Source organism: Euprymna scolopes, chromosome 40, assembly GCF_053919585.1.
Source record: "Euprymna scolopes isolate OS-2025 chromosome 40, ASM5391958v1, whole genome shotgun sequence".
In the NCBI taxonomy this organism is placed as follows: Eukaryota; Metazoa; Mollusca; class Cephalopoda; order Sepiida; family Sepiolidae; genus Euprymna; species Euprymna scolopes.
The window spans coordinates 57049066-57070005 of NC_136521.1; the positions used below are offsets into that span (position 1 = coordinate 57049066).

At 34.5% G+C, this 20940-nt stretch overlaps 1 protein-coding gene across 7 annotated transcripts in view; it reads right to left on the reverse strand.

Moving 5' to 3' along the window:
* The window catches only part of LOC145265584 (netrin receptor UNC5B-a-like), a 573104-nt gene that overhangs the window by 167728 nt on the left and 384436 nt on the right, over positions 1-20940 (reverse strand). For all 7 annotated transcript variants that reach the window (XM_080121591.1, XM_080121590.1, XM_080121593.1 and 4 more), the window contains one exon: positions 3954-4004. In XM_080121591.1, coding sequence (XP_079977717.1) covers positions 3954-4004 — 51 coding nt within the window. The remainder of the gene's footprint in view (positions 1-3953; positions 4005-20940) is intronic.

Below are 20940 nucleotides of genomic sequence, written 5' to 3' on the forward strand. Positions count from 1 at the left end.
TAATAATAATAAAGGGTTGGGTTCGATACAAAACACCTGATGAAGGCCGGAGGGCAAAACGGCCGAAACGTTGTGACTATAACAACCAAGATGAGGAAGTTAGTCCGACAATCTCAATCAATGACTTATATATATATATATATATATATATATATATATATATGGTGGATTCTCACGCCTCGAAGACGATGAATGAGGATTCAGTATGCAGCAGCCCCTAAGTTCTGTGACACCACATGCATAATTACAATCCTGTATACATCTGGCACACTCCTCCACAGATGGTGAACTTGCATATACTTGTGGACCAAAGATGCCTTCTCGAGTGAACAGATAATCCTGCTTTGCTGCACACTTTGAAACCACAGTGGCATACATATTCATTTTTTGATGGATTTTTCTGGTGATTATATATATAATTATTTACTATAATAATTATGAAATACCTACAGACACTAGTGTTTCATCCTTTCGGGAAGCATCAGTGCAGGGTATCACGATTAACACCGGTCAATAGATTCGAACCCGGCAACAGAAGCCATCTCTGACTCCATTAGCAAGGACCTAATCTATTCAGCCACCGTTAACCGCAAGAAATACTGTTGAATTTAAACATTTATTTTTAAATGTTTTTAACGTCTCTCTCTCTCTCATATATATATATATATATATATATATATATATATATATATATATATATATATATAATTGAAATTAATTACGTATATAAATGGATACGTTTTGAAAGCTAAAAACAGAGCATTTTTTATATAAACAAATTTATTTGCTTATGTCAGATATATTTCGATGCTACACATATCAATAAAGTGTTTTTTTTTCTTGACCGCATGGTGGAATTCTGCGTGTTAGAGTGTTGTTAGTAGCCCGTGGGTCTTGGTAACAGCGCGATATTTAAAAATGAAAAACAGTCATCAGCAGGGTTGTCACGCTAGCCGTGCAAAATTGAAATAAGGAAAGAATTTTTTTTTCTTTACCTGCACTTGAAGCGTAGTGTTTTAATTGAAAATAATCACGTATATAAATGGATACGTTTTGAAAGCTAAAAAACAACGCTTTATAATGTATTATTGTCTCTAGTAATAGTACATACGAAGTTTTTATTTTATTTCCCCAGATTAGATTAATTCAGTCCTGGAATCCAGTAAGATCAAGAGACCACATAAAATATATGCTATAAACATGGTCATTTGGAGAGAGGAATATTATGTTCTCAATTTCTTTACGAACTCAGTTTTTGAGAGATAAAGGCCAACTTTATTGGAATGTTCGAATATCTATGTACCTCATATAGAGATCAAGTGTTAACCTTGGGCAAAGGGGACCCTTGATTTCGAAGAACTTATTTACTGGAATAAAATGAAAGCAAAAGTGAAGAAAAAACGGTAAGGTAAGAGAAATTTCTGTGACTTTACAATTTCTGGTCGTCGCTGAGGGTTAGCGCCGCATTTCGCTTAGAATTCGAAAAAGTAATTTCGCAACGATAAAAGCTCCATTTCATTTTTATTGTACCTTTTAACATTATTATTATTAGCTCACAAGGAGCTTTCACACAGGTCCTAAATAATCTCTCCTTGAAACACACTTGTCCAGCGGAGGTTTGGTCAGTGCTCTCTCTTCAGTTTTTCCATCCTCCTTGGCCCTTCTCGGCTATTTGGCATCATTCTTTTATCATCATCATCATTGTTATCATTATCATCATCATTATGAAATAGCCACAAAACAAAACATCCATAAATATTTTATTTAAAGACTTCAAAAATTCAGATCGATAATTTTCCTGAATGACTGACAAAAAAAAAAAAAAAAAAAAAAAAAAATGGCTAATTTTTTTTTATGGCTTTATGTCAGGTAAGATCTATTCTTATCTCATACAAAAAACTGGACAAGATTCGCGTATAGGAAAGATTCTAATTTCAAAGTTGAACAATTTCAACATACAAGTCATTTTCCATTACGCTTTCTAATCTTAACTCCATTTTCATTATAAACTAATAAATCTTGACGTTTCTGAGTTTTTGAGATAAGGATTGGTCATTTGTATTATTTGGATTCATCGGACTACTGTTCTCATCTCGAGTGTCATTTTCACAATGTTTCGGTAAATGTAACCTCCGATATCTTTCAAGTGTATCTTGTTGGAATTTAGCTGCAAGGACCCGTGACACAATGGTCGGAGTACTTGGGGGAAAAAAATCAATTGTAAACGTGATATTCTCCTGAAGGTTCAATTCTCAGTGTGGGCGGTCGAAAAATACAATTGCGAATTACTTAGGACCTCTGTCCAGTCATGGCCAACGAAACAAGAACATGCCACTCCTGTGAAGTAAACAAAGTGGTTCTGTTCGAAATTTCGCCCAAATTCCCGAGTTCGACAGAAACATTCCCGAGTTCGACAAGATACACCTGAAGAAGGTCGGAGGTTACATCGACCGAATGTTGTGAAAATCACACTCAAGATGAGAACAGTAGTCCGAAGAATCCAAATACAAATTATCAATCCTCATCTTAAGAGATACATATGGAGAAGGTCGGAGGTTACATCGGTGGAAACGTTGTAAAAATAACACTGAAGATGAGAACAGTAGTCCGAAGAATCCAAATGATACAAATAAATCTTGCATTTTTCCCGTTTTCAAGGCCAATCTTTCATATGAAATGGTTGCTAGTACATCTCATTAGTATATCTCATTGATTACTGTACACGCAATAACCCTTATCCGTGAGTGGCCTTCGGGCCTTGATAAGTGGTGACCCCCATGTACAAAAAACAAAAAAACATTTTGATCGGCATCATTTGGAAGCTTGTCTTCGCCCACATTAAAAAAAAATTGACCATTTGTGAGAAAAAATACCTTTGATATTTTTGGACATTGTCTCCATTTATAGTGGGAAAGTTTTGGACTTTGTTTAGTTTTATTTTGCTGTTATTTTGTGTTATAATCATTAGATGTTTTATATGTTTCAACGGCGTACTATGGTTTCATTGATGTGAATTATTTTTTTACCATTTAAAAAGCCCTTAAAAATCCATTCAAATCGTCAGTGAATCACAAAATGAAAACATTTCATTTCACGATTCGTTGATGATTTGAATGAATTTTTAATGACCTTTTTTAATAGTAAAAAGTTTGTCCACGACAATGTACCTCTCTGAAATATGTTACAATTTTAAAATAAAATATATATATATATATATATATATATATATATATATATATATATATAGCAAAACCCCTGGATACAGCATTAAAAATTGGTAACAACATAAAGTACACTATATAATACACATGTATATAATCAAATAATATTATAAATAATATTGTAAGGCAGGACAAATATCGTAATCAGAGCCTGGGAAACATCGTACCCTGAAAAAAAGAAAAAAGAAAAGTATCCTAGGGCCACCGTATCCCAAATTTATACTGTACATACATACATATATACACCCGTGTGTGCGTATCATTTAAGTGTTACAGGAGAAATAACGAGTGCTCAATAATTTGTGTAAATTTTTTTTTCATGAACACTACACATTATGATAATCCATCAGTATCTCCAGTTTCACGGAATCACTGGAAACTCAACCCGCAGGATTAAGGATACAGAATGTGACTGGATCATTAGCCGATGCTATGATAATGCAACCCACAGCGTCAACTCTCCATCCAAATTCTGTTTTTCCTCATCCGAGAATTGATGCTGCGAGTTACACTATAATAGCATCGGCTGATGATTGGGTCACATTCGATACCTTTAACCCTGCAGGTTGAGTGTCGAGTGTTTTTGTGAAACTGAAAGTACTGATGGATTATCATAATATATAGTGTTCATTAAAAACATACTTTTAGGGTGACTAGAGGACAATGCAGTTTCTGTACAAAGGGTGCTATTGGGTGCTGAGGAGGTGGGGATCAGCTAAGGGAGTCACTTACCATCTGGGTGATTGTTCACTCCTTTAGGAAGAGCAACTCCTGAGGGTTTTTCTGAAATGAATCAATAAGGGTTGTTGTTCAAAGTCTGTGGCAGTTTAATCAATAATTCCAATCAATACACGGATCAATCGATGACTAATAAAAAAAGCAATTAAAAAGGCTAACAGCAGTATGAATTTTTGATTATTCTTTGTTATTGTAGCGAAATTTGGAAAATTGAAAGATTCAATTTCAAATGATACTAATGGTATCTACCGAATTGTCATGTCACAGTAATGGAAATATCTCAAAAGATAAACCACAAGGTAGAAAATAAATTATTGAAGAAAAGATGTCCTTTTCTCCTCCTTGCAACCTCTATCTCACAGAAGAGATGTTGCGAGTTTGTCTCTGATGTATCGTTATTTTCATGGAAAGTGTTCGACTGAGCTTCAATCTATGGTCCCCCCTCGCCAAACTTTCACAAGAAACACTCGTCTAGCTGTAAACACTATCAATAATTCCCCCCCGCTCTTTATCTGTACCTAAACCTAAACGTAGATTCCATGAACAAAGCTTCTTTCTTAGAACTGCACGCCTGTGGAATTGTCTTCCGTTTTCCTGCTTTCCGGCTGACTACAATATGATTGTGTTTAAGTCTAACGTAAATAAGTTCTTGATGAGCCGTTCCATATAAGTTATCAAATTTACCAAATTTTCATTACTAATGATTACTATATTGTCCAATTTCTACTGTACACTCTTTAACCCTTATCCTTGAGTGGCCTCTTGGCCTTGATAATGTGGTGATGCCTATGTAAAAAAAATAGTTTTTGACAAAATTGACAATTTTAGTCTACATAACTGAAAGAACACTCAAGGGAGATAATTCATTTTTGAAAACTAAAAAAATTTAGGCTAATTAAAACGGAGTTATTTTCCTTGTGTTTATGGTGGATTTGGTAGGTTATTGATGGCAAAAATATTTTTTTTTTGTTAAATCATGGGAATATGCGTTTTATGGTGTATTAATATGTACTATTCCATAAATATTTAACTAATTAGGACAGGATAGTTTAATAGATAGAATTGCTTATTGTTGAAATTGATAAAAACAGTAACAGTAAGTAATTATTGTTTATTAATAAAAATTCATTTTTTCAAATTTTGCTACAATAACGGACAACCAATTTTTTTTTACATACTTATAAAGCAATAATAATAATAATAATAATAATAATAATAATAACAACAACAACAATAATGAAGTGAAAAGAAAAATAACAACAATAATAATAATAACGAAGTGAACAAAAATAATAACCTAATAATAATAATAATAATAATAATAATAATAATAATAATAATAATAATAATAACAATAACAACAATGAAATGAAAAGAAAAAAAAAGAAAACGAAAGAAACTGAGACATATACATAAGAGTATTATGTTTCTTCTAAACAGTTCACTTCCTGTAAGAAAAAAAAAATACTCAGGCTGAGATCGAATCCAAAACCTAAAGACAGTGAGTCAAATACGATAACCATTAGGCCAGATTGCTCTACATGCAGCGCCTAGTATCCCCAAATAGTTACTTATCTGGTTCTGGCCAGGCTCAACGTTGCTTACCTTCAGTGAACCGGCGTGTCAAAGTCATTATGTCATATCTCTCTCTCTCTCTCTCTCTATATATATATATATATATATATATATATATAAAGATATATATATATATATATATATCTTTATCTATCTACATTATATATATATATATATATCTTTATCTATCTACATTATATATATATATATATATATATCTTTATCTATCTACATTATATATATATATATATATATAGATAGATAGATAGATAGATAGATAGATAGATAGAGAGAGAGAGAGATTAAATAGGATTTTAGAAAGTTATTTTAGTATTTTCAACAAATAAGCAATTGATAGTAATAAAAATGATGTGGAAGTGTAGACGAGAAACACAGAGACACTCATGCAAACGTACGAGACATGGTCACCGTTTCTGTTAATATAAAGATTGCACGCATACATCACATGTACAAGTACAGCCACACATTTAAGTGTGTTAACATTCTCAGGTGGCTTACAAAAGACAAGAGTGTTAGCTGTGAGAAGTCAGACTTCCACCCCCACCCCACCCCTCTGCACCTCCTTACCACAGACAGTTTTCCCCTCACACATCTACGAATCTCGTGTCCTCTCCCCAACCCTGGTCCCAGGTGAGCTAAAACAGGTGATCAATCAAAGGAAAACGAGTTGGAAAATGAAGTTCCCCTCCCTCTCATTTCTTCTCCCCCCCCCGCTTCATTGTTTTATACTCCCCTCCGACTGCCCTTGCACACCATCCTCGGCAGTTTACTACCGTTTTTTTTTTTAATATATTCCCATGGATCTGTTACCAACGCTACAGATGTTCCTGAATACGCCGAAGACAGGTGAGAAAAAGATGGAGGTATATTTAAGGAGAGAAAAGGGGTTGGAGGGAGATATACCGCCCCTGGGAATCATTTCCTATTCTTCTGTCTTGACAAAGAGAAAAAGGAGACAATATATATATATATATATATATATATATATATATATATATATATATATATATATATATGTCATCAACAGACAGTACTGTTACGCTGTTTCACAGCTTATCAGTGCGGCTAGACAGGCAACTGCCTCAAGCCAGGATCGAAACCCGACCGCCCAAATGAGTTAAGGCTTCTCACCATTACGCTATACGGCTGATGCTGTGTGGGTATGAATAAATGAATAAACGATGTTTTGACATCGGCATCATAGTGTGCGTGTATATATATGTGTGTGTGTATATATATATATATATATATATATATATATATATATATATATATATATATATATACACACATGCACACTATGAAGTTATCAAAGAATATATCTTTAACAATAAGTACCCTTTCCGATTTTTATTTTCCTATTTTTTCTTCCAGTTATATTTTAATATTTTTATATTCCAAAGTTTCTATTCTTGTATTCTATACCTACTTTAATACATACCCCTTCATATATATTTTACATTTTGTATAATTCTGGCCGTTCCACTCTTCTGATGAGAAGCATTCAGCTTTGAAATGCGACGGTCTAAAGAGGTTTTTATTTCTTACGGATCTGATGACATAATAAAACTTTTATTCCTCATTTTATTTCATTTGTGCGTGCACGCGTGCGTGTGTGTGTGTGTGCGCGTGTACTAGCAGGCTACCTGGATTTGCCCGGAGAATATACTTTCATTTTTGCACCCCATATCAGATGTCATACATGCCGTAATAGCATATGTATTATATATGCTATGACGTCATTGTGAACAAACAGACAGGAATGCGGATTTATTATAATAGATATATGTGACCTTTTTTTTTATTGAGGAGAAAAAAGCATATATATATATATATATATATATATATATATATATATATATATATATATATATATATTAGTGATGGAACGATTCCAATATTTTTCCCGATTCCGATAAAATTACCGATTTCGATTCTTTAACAATCTCTAAATATTTAACTATAGAGTTGTTATTTTTTCCGATTTCGGTAAAAAAACAATAAATATGCAGATATTTTCCTAAACATAAAATTACACTTGTGGAGGTCGATCTATAGATTTTAGCTTTACTGATATTATAAAATCGATAAATATTTATTATTTTATCATTATTATTACCAGCAATGGAAGATCTTGCTTTAAACAAAATCAAATAAAAGAAAACAATTAAAAGAATCGTTTTGGCATCGGAAAATAGGCATCATTTTTTTTCGATTTCAATACATGCAAATTTGTCGATTTTTTTTCCGATTCCCGATTCTGATTAATCGTCCCAACACTAATATATATATGTCTTCTCCGGCGGAATTACATAATCATTAGCTCCAATTCCTCCTCCTTAAAATTAGACACACAGACATATCTTTATACAAAAGGATGATTTTGCAGGAAACAGACAAGAAAAAAAATCTATGCAATCAATAGATTTTACCAAGCGTGATAAAATTAAATTTTCTACCGACCTGTATACTTTAGCAATCTGAAACTGTTTTAAAGTTGTTTTGCTTTATTTTTTTCATGAATTTGGCCCTTTTTTATGAGTATGACCATAAAAATCGTATTTGAAGTTTTTCAAAGCGTAAGGTGTGGACAAACTAAAAAACAAGCATAATATTATAACGATCACTTATTCTCTGTATGTAATGATGACCGTCTGAATGTCTATGTATAGAATAATGATGACCGTCTGAATGTCTATGTATAGAATAATGATGACCGTCTGAATGTCTATGTATAGAATAATGATGACCGTCTGAATGTCTATGTATAGAATAATGATGACCGTCTGAATGTCTATGTATAGAATAATGATGACCGTCTGAATGTCTATGTATAGAATAATGATGACCGTCTGAATGTCTATGTATAGAATAATGATGACCGTCTGAATGTCTCTGTATAGAATAATGATGACCGTCTGAATGTCTATGTATAGAATAATGATGACCGTCTGAATGTCTATGTATAGAATAATGATGACCGTCTGAATGTCTATGTATAGAATAATGATGACCGTCTGAATGTCTATGTATAGAATAATGATGACCGTCTGAATGTCTATGTATAGAATAATGATGACCGTCTGAATGTCTATGTATAGAACAATGATGACCGTCTGAATGTCTATGTATAGAATAATGATGACCGTCTGATTGTCTATAATGTCTATGTATAGAATAATGATGACCGTCTGAATATCTATGTATAGAATAATGATGACCGTCTGAATGTCTATGTATAGAATAATGATGACCGTCTGAATGTCTATGTATAGAATAATGCTTACTGTCTGAATGTCTATGTATATAATAATGATTACTGCCTGAATGTCTATGTATATAATAATGATTACTGCCTGAATGTCTATGTATATAATAATGATGACCGTCTGAATGTCTACACTGGTAAAAGTTTATGCTTTTACCGCCGTATCTATTCATCCACTTCGCATTATAATTCTATCAATCAAAAAACTACGAACACGCACAACAGCTTAATTAACAGCTAGATGTTAAAATACGGACACAATATATCCGCCAAAGGAGACCACAATGACAAAAGGGAAACTTTTTTCCTTTTATTTAGGGGGGTGCGGGTGGGGTGGAGGTTTTCCTAACTTCCCCCACACATTGTTTCTACCGAATTCCCAGCCCCACAACCAAACCACTGATTTTTACCTTCTTTCTTGTGTAGATCAGAATCAGAATACAATGAAAGGAAAAAAAGAAAGTGTGTCGGGGGGGGGGGGGGTGCATGTGTCAGACGTAAAGGGAGAAAGATTAAACGTGCAAGCAAATTGCACCCTTCCAGTCGGCATACATTTACAATGTGCACCCACGTGGTCTTTGGAGAAAAGTTGTTAGAAAAGTTGGAAAAAAAAAAAAAAAAAAAAACAGGAAAAAAAAATCGGCGAAAAATATAAGAAAAGGAAAGAGAAAGAGAAAAAGTGAGGAAGAAAAGAAAAAGGGACAAAAAAAAAAGAAAGAGGAAAGAAAAAAAAAGATGAATGAACAGAACCGAAGATAGAGGACCAACCAAAGAAGGAAAGGAGAGACGGAACGAAGTGCAGAAAGACGGGACAAAAGTGCAGAAAACAGAACAAAAGTGCAAAAGACAGAATGACTCGTAGAATTTCGAAAGCTCAGATTAAAATAAATTTTATTATAACGAACACACATTATGGTTTTCTATTAAAAATATTTTTTTAAAATTTATCTATGAATGTTTGACAGCTAACTATGTTGTACCTTACTCATAACATTACGTGGAGAAAATTAAAAAAATAAGCCTATGCTAGTTTGCTTTAAGCATTGTAGGTAAATAATATATCGGACATTTTGTGGTATCGGAACTGATATCGGAAAAGTTTGTACCCGTTTTCCGATGCCAAAAACGATTCTTTTAATTGCGTTTTATATTTTATTTTGTTTTAAACAAAATCTAACATTGTAAGTAATAATATTAAACTAATAAATATTTATTGATTTTCAACCACCAGTAAAAATAAAATCTATAGATCCCCCCCCCCACAATTGTATTTCTATGTTGGAGAAAATATCTGCAAATTTAACAGGTTTTTACGGTGATTGGCAAAAAATAGCAATTTTATAGTTAAATATTTAGATTTATAAAGAATCAGAATCAGAAATTGTATCAGAATTGGAAAAAAATATTGGAATCGTCCCATCACACGCACACACACATATATATATATGTGTGTGTGTGTGTGTAATTCTTTAACATGTGTCTTACTTACGTCAGTATGACCTGATGAAAATTCCGCATCTTATGATATTTCAGGAAAATTCCCTTCCTCAGATACATGTTCGACTTTAATTTTAAACGGGCATATTGTAAACAAACTTTTCCCTTTATACTTCAGTAAATCTTTCACAAACTGCTTCAGTAAATTGAACACTTAATTTTAATAGAATCTGGAATCGTGGAAAATATCTTGATATTTTGGGAGAAATATCCACCCCCCCCCCAAAAAAAAAATAACAATATAGATAAAAGTAGATGTGGATACAGATATACGAGGTGTCTTCAATAAGTTTCAAATTTATTCATGTGGGCACTTTTATTGATAGTACGCACATTAAACTCTAGCCCTCTTCGAAGTAATCTTCTCCGGTAGCAATGCAGTGACGGGACAAATTTGCACAAATCTTCCGCATCTTCAGTTCCTTGTGATTAATTATGTGTCCCATTCCCACACTAATATCAAACTTATTGTCTCTATAGATACACGACGGCCTTTATCGATAAAATTCTTTATTTGGCCAATCAACTCAGGTGTTCTGACTTCCTCACTCTTACTACACCTCTCGTTGTCCCTCCCATATTCTTTACCTTTCTTGAATCTCTTATTCCACTTAAGTAATGATCGATTTATGCAAGATGATCCAAAAGCAGTCTGAAGCATTCCATACGTTTCTGTGGCATTTTTTCCAAGGTTTGAAACAGAATTATTATTCTTTTAATATGTCCTCATATCCAGATTGCATTTTTGAAATTCACCAGCTGTGATAATCAGGGTTTAGTAGGGTGTATTCCAATTCCTGCTGTAGCTGTTCATTTTAACCTAGAATCATAAAAATTGGTCAGTCATCTTATAAGATGTATGACAATGACATGCTGAATTTTCAAGGGTCTATGACAATTATTAATGCCTATGCAAGAAAAGTCTGGAAACTTTAGTATAGAAACGTTTGTGTTTTATTCCTAAGGGGAAACCAAATTATCCTGATGATTTCTTTTGAGATTGAAGCACAAACGTTTCTGCTTAACCTACTTGCATAAAATGTATAAGAAATGGAAATGGGGTTAGAGATAACTACATTTAGACCGGCCGCCGTTACAACATAGGAACAGATGAGGTCGGATAGCTGGATAGATAACTGCAAGCTAACCGTTATAGACATGTATGTACACCACAATGTGTTTCTCCTTTCAGATAACATAACTCAGGGACGAGTTTCTCTTTTTTTTCTTTTTTTTTTTTCGAAGCACTATTTCATTCACAAACAATGTTTCAAGGGGAGACGCCGTTCTATGATTTCAGGAAAGATGTAATCCAATGCCTGTACTTGCATCGAACCAATAAGGAAGGGGGGGGGGAAATGCTAAGAGTGGATTTCTGACTACAGGAGAAGTCTGTGTTGTCTATAAACCCCCCCAAAAAAAAACCAAAAAGAAATAGAAGATAATGTATATTCTCTGCTAAAGCCTTCGGAGTTCTTCGAAAAACACTTGCCTGAGCCTTCGCACCTGTACAAAGGTACAAACAACACAAGCAGATACACGCACGTCGGTGAAGGGGAGGGGAAGTTAAACGAATGCACGTATATGGGGAGTAAAGAAGACAAAATAAACATTTCATTACAAGAAAATAGTTCAATATACACTTGCGCGCGCGTGTAGATAGTGTATAAGAGGAGTATAAGTGGAAGAAGGAGAGAGAGAAAATAGAAAGGGAATACGAGAGAGAAAGGGAGAGAGTAGAGGAAAGGAAAGGAGAGAGTATAAAAAAATAATGGAGAGAGCATAAGAGAGGGAAAGAAAGTATAAGAGCGCAAAGGAGAGAAAGAGAGTATAAAAGAGCAAAGGAGAGAGATAGAGGAAGAAAGTATATACACATAATATAAAAAAACCCTGACATCATTATTAGCTCCCAATTTCCCGCTCAGCACACCAAACGTTCTGTCGGAACTTGATCTTGCAGAACGCGAATCTGCCAGAAAGTAATCAAATAAGAAATGAAACCCTAAAAATCGTGCAACCGAACGCCGCAAGATTGAAAATGTGTGAAACTTTAATGCACGTAAGTAAACAGTCTCTTCCCTGTTATCGAGTGTCCATTAATTAGCTGAGGCAGCGATGGTGGCATCTAAGGTGAATTGTATAGCGATGTTGGCTTAGAATAGTAACAGAAGTTCTAGCAAGGCGCGTATCTTAGAACCCGGTTAGAAATTGTTCGTCTGTCGTCAGTGTTTCAATGAATCGTTCACAGAGATCGACACATTATTCGCATAGCTGGAAAAGACTTTGCATATAAATAAAAAAAAAAAAAAGGAAAAACGAAAATTATTCATAAATTCATTAACATTTCGTCTTTATTTCAAGACTTCCGCAAATTGATTGAAGCGAACAAATGACATACAAGTAAAATATTTGAAAATATGTGGTGCGTTTTCAAATATTGTGTTTCTACGTTATTTTCTATAAATGATTATTTTCTAATATTTTGAAAAGGGGGAGTTTCTCCCGAAATATCAAGATATTTTCCATCATTCTAGATTCTATTATAAGTGTAACATTTGCAAGTACAATATTTAGAAAATATGTGTCGTGTTATCAAATATTATACGCTCACATTATTTCTTCCAATCAGTCATCCTGAAGAAGTCTTTAAATAAAGACGAAATGCTGATGACTAGATAAATAAGTTTGTTTCCATCATACTGGATTATTGCGATGCTTCCGTTTAGTCTCAAGAGACAATGGACACCCTCTGTAAGGATAGCTGCGTGTGTAATTCTGAGGCAAGGGTTGCAAAATCGCCAACCACATCTCTCCTGAATCGGCAATACTTCAGTCCAGTGGCAAGAAGAAGTGCTAGATGACTGGAAACAATGCCGAGATAAGCAGATAGCACATACAGTATCTGGAATTTCCAAATTGTCACTTATTTTAGTATTGACCAGGCTCAACGTTGCTTACCTTCAGTGGTCTAACAGGAACCGGTGTGTGAACGTGAATTATGTCTATATTGAAATATTACTTCCATAATAATCATGTGTAAGAGTTTTGTTATTTTTATCAAATATGACTGCTACATTATTATAGTGAAGCATTTCATAAATGCTAATAGAGAAAGAAAATTACCTCCCTTATGTTATATTTTAGTGTTTTTTTTTAAAGCGACGAACTTAAATTTTTTTTTTTTACACAGTGATCACCACTTATCAAGGCCCGGAAGTCACTCAGGGATAAGGGTTATTGCAAGTACATTACGTTAGTGTGGAGATTTGATGAAGTGTTTACTTAAGCGGGCGGTTCATTAGAAATTTGTTAACATTGGACTTGAAGACATCCAAGTTGTAGTCCGGTGGGAAGCAGGCAGACGGAACAGAAATCACAGAAAAATATTTTTACTATAAAAACTAGCGGGGGTACCCGGCGTTGCCCGGTTGTTTGGAAGGTGGGGGGTAAAGCAAAGAATAAGCGAAGAAATAACCCTGTTTAAATATCAAAATAAAAATAAAAACGACGTTAAACTTCTGTAAAAAATCGCCCCCCCCACAAAAAAAACTTCTTTAAAAAAGAAATCGGAAAAACAGAAAACATAAATCAAGGAAAAAGATGATGGACGTGTTCTGAAAAACGAAAATAAAAAACACAGCGCAAAGCGAAAAGTGAAAAAAAAATGGCATAAATAACTCTTCGATTCGCTTAAATCCAATGGTGCGTTTCACCCAGTAGAAAACATAGAACGTAAAGGAACGTTAAAATGCCATTCCATTTTTTTTAAGCAACTACAAACCCAAACCGGTGTTTCTTCGTACTGTTCCTTGTGAACGAATCTGCAACAGTGTAAGTATTAGCGGGGTTAGGCGATATTTTATTAGAGAGAAAAGATTTTACAACTTCCATTGATTCTAACCGATTTTGGCCGTGAACTCTCACCAGAAAAAATATAGGAATCCACGATTATCGAGGAAGTGTAGAGGTAATATGCCTATACCACACCCGAGATAATGTTCTGCAGTTTGTGCATCTTACATTTGCATGAAATGTCTTGATTTTCAATCCTATTAAGGTCAAAATCAGAGGGGGAAAATGAGTTCATTTTATATATATATAGGGAAGGGATATGTGGTTTATTCCAAAGAGTAATTTTAGGCATTTTAATACAATTTCGGGTATAGGACGTAATCTAGAAGTTCAATTTACAAACTTTATGCATTAAATTAGGTTGTATTGTGACAATAACACGTCAAATGTCGTCTTCCGAATAGTCTATTGTGTTCACTTTGTCAGCATATACATGAGATTTTACATATCTCCAAAGAAAATAATCTAATGGGGTTAAATCACATGAACAAGGCGGACAGTTGACATGTCCGTTTCATGAAATTATTCGCTCATTAAATGTTTCTCTCAGTAAATTGACTGTATAGCATGCTGTGTGGCATGTGGCTTCATCCTGCTGGAACGTGAGGAATTGCGGAACCAAGCTAAACTAAAAATAACAGATAGTTGCAAAATCTGCAATTAAAACAAATGGAATCGTCAATTTAAAGTTCACCGCCTCTAAAAACACTATTTTGTTTTATATAAAAATAAAAGTTATCAATAGTCACGTGTTTCTTTGTTACTGCAGATAATCATTGTGGCTGACTATAGCAAGATTCGAAACAACAACCACATGTAGTGTAGTATGTTATGATTGTCTCTTGAAATTTTGCACAAATGTACTTCATGTGTCTGGGATTGTTCTTAGATAGGTTTTGTAACGGAATGCCTCTGATAAATGTTGAAAATCGATAATCAAAAACTCCAATTAAAAAAGAAACAGCTCAATTTTGACCTAAACATTACATGCGCATTTGCAAGTTCTTTAATAAGACGGGGGCGCATTCGAAAAGAATGTTTCTACTTAGAGCACAATCGGACCATGATATTTAACTTTTTTCCATTTTAAACTTTAACTGAAGCCCTTATATAAAAATAATTTTATATACTTAGCAGTAGGTTCTCTACAGTGCAATATAGACTACAATATATTGTGGACTAAGTCATTGTGGAAAGGCATGTGAAGCTTTCTCTTTGTGCACCGTGGCGGGTTCCTGACTAGAGCAGGCAATCAATCAATTTGATTGAAAAATGGACGATTTGACCGATTTTGATGACAATACATGTATTAGAAGAGTGAAATATTTGTTGGCCCTGATTTAATCCTGGGCAACGTTGGGCTTTCCTGCTAGCGTTGTATAAATCAAATTTCAACCGATTTTTTTCGAAAAGTTTTGATGATAATTATGATACTAATAATGCTGATAATAATAATAATGCTAATAATAATAATAATAATAATAATAATAATAAAAAAAAAAGTAATTCAAACGACCGTGTATTACTCAATACTTTTGTAATATGTGTCGCTATCGCTTTGCCGGGGAGTTACTGGGTGTGTCCGTGTCGAAGGGAACTTCTTTGAAGTATTATACATTCTGGCGTAGCAACCAGGAGAACAACCAATGAAACGATACAACGATATACACATAGGCACATCTCCTTTAGTTCAACCGACACGTTCTTATTGCCTCCTTACGATGGCAGAGTTAGACACAAGGATGGTTTTAAATATGTTGAAAATCCAGCTCCCCACAAAAGGGGCACTCTGGATAGGAACAAAAATAAAAATTGCCTCAGTCTAGAAGGATTTCTCTTTCACTGATCGAGGGCAAAAAAGGTAGAAGCGTAGAATCAGAACAGATACTACACGTTGTTAATGGCCAAAAAAGGCCATTCAAAACTAATCTAAAATTCCAAGATAATCCAATAGTGGAGTGATCACATAATTTTCTGATCCTAAATTAATTTAAATCGACTTCTTTGAAATAAGAATTACCATCGTTACACTCGCAGATCTACTGTATAAGTCCTAGTGCAGAAGATTTTTTTTGTTTTGTTTTACGGCATATCAGCCCTTTGCGGGTTCAATCATTTTGGAAAAAAGGTTTTATGCTTCTAGTTCTTTACATCTTCAAATATTTATTCATGGGGTTTGGTTTGGTTGTTTTGTAAAGAAAAATTGTTTTTGTTTTTGGCTTTGCAGAACATGATTGAGTTTTGCAAGTCCAATGTAAACAAGTTCTTGCTGAGCCATCCCCTTAAATAATCAAATTCGGCCCAACTTACATCATTAACGATTACTATACTACCACCTTACATTCATTAAGTGGCCGTCGGGCCTTGATAAGTGGGGACTCCCTTGTAAGAACAACAACAGCAAAAAAAAAAAAAAATGAAAAGACAAATAGCATCAACGTTTTGTGCATTCAATTAAGGAAACCGATATCTTCAGACAGCCTGATCTCGTAGCACAAGTATAAGTTCTATTACTGAAAACTATTATAAGAACGGGAGATAGTTTAGATATAATTGAATGTTCACCCACCATCACTCCGATACTCCTCCCATCTGCAAATTAATTGTTGGTTGGTTGTTTTACGGCATATCAACTCTTTCCAGGTTATTTAATGCAAAATTCAGTGATTTTGAAAAATATTTTTTTAATAGAATATATATATTTTTTCCAAGTCAGTTTCTATTTAACCTATTGTTTTGATCCTAACAGGTACTACCACTCCGGGTTAGAGTGGACCTGGGAGCAATGGCAATTAAAGGGTGGCTCCACACTCCCCAAAGCCTGCAAGCTGGGGCCTCACTATCGGATATAGTTTAACGTCATATCCATGGTTCTCTGCAAATTAAGGTTTTAGACTGAAGCAATTTTTAGTTTTGTTTCAATCCAGCCTGCCCTTTTTCCGATACCTGGATTTTCCCTTATATTAAAAAGACGGCCCTGTACCTAACTCTACCCTTGCGGGGAGACAAAGAAATAGTGACGTCATCGTAAAATAATAAGCGAATGGTTGTGCCCCCCCCCCCCCCGTGGAGTCATGTTTAATGTTTTGTTTCGTTGCATCTTCATATTTTCAATTAAGGGTAACCGCTATAGGCAGATGGGCAGAGCAGGTGAAGGGGTGGGGTGTGGTGGTGGTGGCTGTGTGGCGGTTTTAAGGGCATTTGATGCACCTAGCGGCTCTGATTTGTAGATTAAGGGTGGGGCCCCCAGATCGCTAGTGAAGCGATTTTGGATACCCTTGCGTTTGGACACAGCACGACTGATTACCCGCTCGGACACCTGCTGATGAGGGTCTAAGGTTTCAGAATTCTGCTCAGCGGAGAGCCGGGGGAGTTGGCTGCGTTGACAGCAACAGCTTCCTTTTGCTTCTTCCCTGATAACGAGTAAAAAAAAACAAAAAAAACAAAAAAAAACAAAAAACAAAAAAAACGCACACAATATTCGGTGCAGTTTTATAATGAGAAACTGACCCCCCTACAATCATACATCCGCACTAACAGCTCCCTTCAACGCCCGCAACAACAAACCCCAATCATCTACCCCCATTTGCGGCATCCTCCGCATCCTTTAGAAGATGAGGATGAAAATATAAGAATGGCGAGAGCGGGCAGGTGTGAAGGTAAAAGATAGATGAGGATGGTTATCACCTTTACTGTTGATTCTTTAGTGGAACGTGGTTTACTTTTGGTAAGTAATAAAAATAGAGTTTAGCTCAATCGTTAGAGTGATGGGTTACGAATTATCAAGGCAACCCTCGTCTTTTTAACTAACTAGCAGGGAAACTCGACGTTGCCCGAAATTGAATGATGATCAACGAATTTTTCACACTCTCATAACTTTATTGCCATCGAAATCTGTAAAATTGCCTATTTTTTTAATCAAATCGGTTGATTGCCTTCTCTAGGTGGGGACCCATCACGGTGCACCGGGAGAAAGCTGCACATGCTTTCTCGCAATGACTTTGTTAACAATACATTGTAGTTTACATTGCACTGTAGAGAATCTACTGTTTTTTTAAAGTAGATTTTCTATATAATGGCTTGAATTAAAGTTTAACATGCAAAAGTCAAGTATCATGGTTCAATTGTGCTATAAACAGAAACATTCATTTCAAACGCGCACTTGTTATATCAAAGAACCTACTGTTGACTTTATATGCCTGGCCTTACTGCTTGTGCTGTGATAATAGCTTGAATTTAATTTAAAATACAAAAATCGAGTATTATGCTTCAATTGTGCTTTAAACAGAAACATTCATTTCGAACGTGCTCTTCTGATATCATGGGACTTACTGTTGATTTGATATATCTGTGTGGTATTAAAACTTCTCAAATTCAATTGTTAGGCTGTGTAAGGTGTTAACTTGGCTCGTCAAATAGTCTGTTCATTCTTTCAATCGGATTATTTCGATTATTGATTCTCAATAATTATCAGAGATATTCCGACACGAAACCTATCTAGGAACACAACCAGCCACATAAAGTAACATTTTTGTAAAATTTCATAAAATCGGCTCAGCCGTTTTTGAATCCACAGGAAACGAACTCTCTCTCTCTCTCACACACACACACACACACACACACACACACACACACACACACACACAGTTCCTTTTTTATAATAGTAGAGATAGAAATAGATTACAAATATTCCATCAAAAACTGTACACGATAATACTCAGACACAGATTTTCAAATGGAATAAGGATTGCCGGAAAGTGTCTCAAAACATGAGACTAGCAGGCTGTCCGGCGTTGCTCGGTTATAAAATATGCTTAAATATTATATTTTAATCCATGCAGATTTATATATAAAGTCAATTCGCTATCGACTATTATATGATACCCAACATATCGTAGTGATTTCAACAATAAACAGAAATATGACTTGGGTGTCGTCAGTTAGAATCGAAATCAAAACATGCAACTCTCCAGTCTTATCTGTTACCGTATTACCTAAATCGATACGTATAGAAAGATAAAAAAAAATAATACTGTTTAACTGCTGTATATTTGCGCATGCGCAAAAATAACAGATTTTAGTCGGCGTACTCCTGACAAAGTTTTTTTTTTTTCAATTTTAATTGGTTAGTAGCTAATTTTACCAGCTAAAAAACCAAATCGAATTTGTTCCACAAGTCCAAATCCCCCATACATCAAATTTCAAATCTGTGGACCAAAAATGCAGAACGGAGTTTGGTAGGGACCTTCCACACACACAAGTCATATATATGTGTTCATTATTTCAACTGCGGAGTTGTTTTTTTTTTTTTAGTTTTTTGCTTAAATCATTACAAATTGTTTCAATTGACAGGACAATAATATTATCTTGCCGATCTCTTCAGATAATTCAAGTAAAAAAAAAAAGAAAAAAAAAAAGAAAAAAAAAAGATCAGCAGAATAATATTGTCCGGTCGATTGACATAATTTGTAATGATTTAACCCCCCCCCCTCTAAACCCCCCCCCCAAAAAAAAACCCGAGGTTGAAATAATAAAAACATATTTAGCTCTACTAAAGTATTGAGCACATTTTCCCCTGTTTATTTTATTTATTTATTTTTTTTACCAAATATACCCCTATATATATATATATATATATATATATATATATATATATATATATATATGATGGACTCTCCGTCGATTTTCGACGTATGAGACTCCGACAATTGACCTGAAGGTCTAGAACTCAGCGTGTCGACATTCACTTAGACGTATGTGGCACTTTAGTCCTGCTAGAGACCTGCAATGGCGACTGCAGTGGTGACAGACATATAAATGCGAGAATTTAGCTCCACATTGCTCAGTATTATTTTTTGACTTGACTCTCGCTTCTTTTAGTTTTTCGATGTAAAACGCCGAGAACTCCTTGATTTTTCTGTCACACATTTCTATCCACTTCCTTCTGTCTTTTGCAGTTAGCTCAATGTTGTTATATTCAATATTTAGAACCAGCAAATTAAACTTTATTTTGTCTTTGTAACGCAACCATGGTCGTCCCACGTTTCGACGGCCTCTGTCTAATTGGCCATACAGGAGTTGCTTCGGTATCCTATCATCATCCATTCGCATCACATGACCCGCCCATCGAAGCTGCGACTGGGTTAAGAAGCTTTCGATGTTGCTGATATATATATATATATATATATATATATATATATATATATATATATATATAAGGACACAAAAGCCTTTTATATATATATATATATATATATATGTGTGTGTGTGTGTGTGTGTGCGCGCATGCTTCTGCTAGAATGCTTCCATTCTAAACGCTACACAATAATACACAATGTCGAAACTATACATAAATAGAACTGAGCGTAATAGTTAAATGAAACTAATCATCCAATAAAAACCATAAAAAATAATTTTTTTTAATAAAAAAAGTAGATTGTTAATATTATAGTAAGTGCGACGAAAAACTCAACTTTATATAGATTTAATCAATATAGTTTTATTAATCTGCTCGAATTACAGCCAAAATTTAGTGCCCGCGTCTTTGCAATACTTTCCTCCGATTTAACCCGATATCAGTTCATCGAATCACCGTCTGTCAACACCTGCATGTCGATTGGACTCTCTACTCCATCGGCACTGGGGGAGGGGGAATGTGGTGTACTTATAGACACGTCATATTAAGAAATTACAATTAATCTATTAAAAAATTACACAAGCAAGTATTTTAATGGATTCTTTTCTGATGAACTCATTGCACTTGTGACC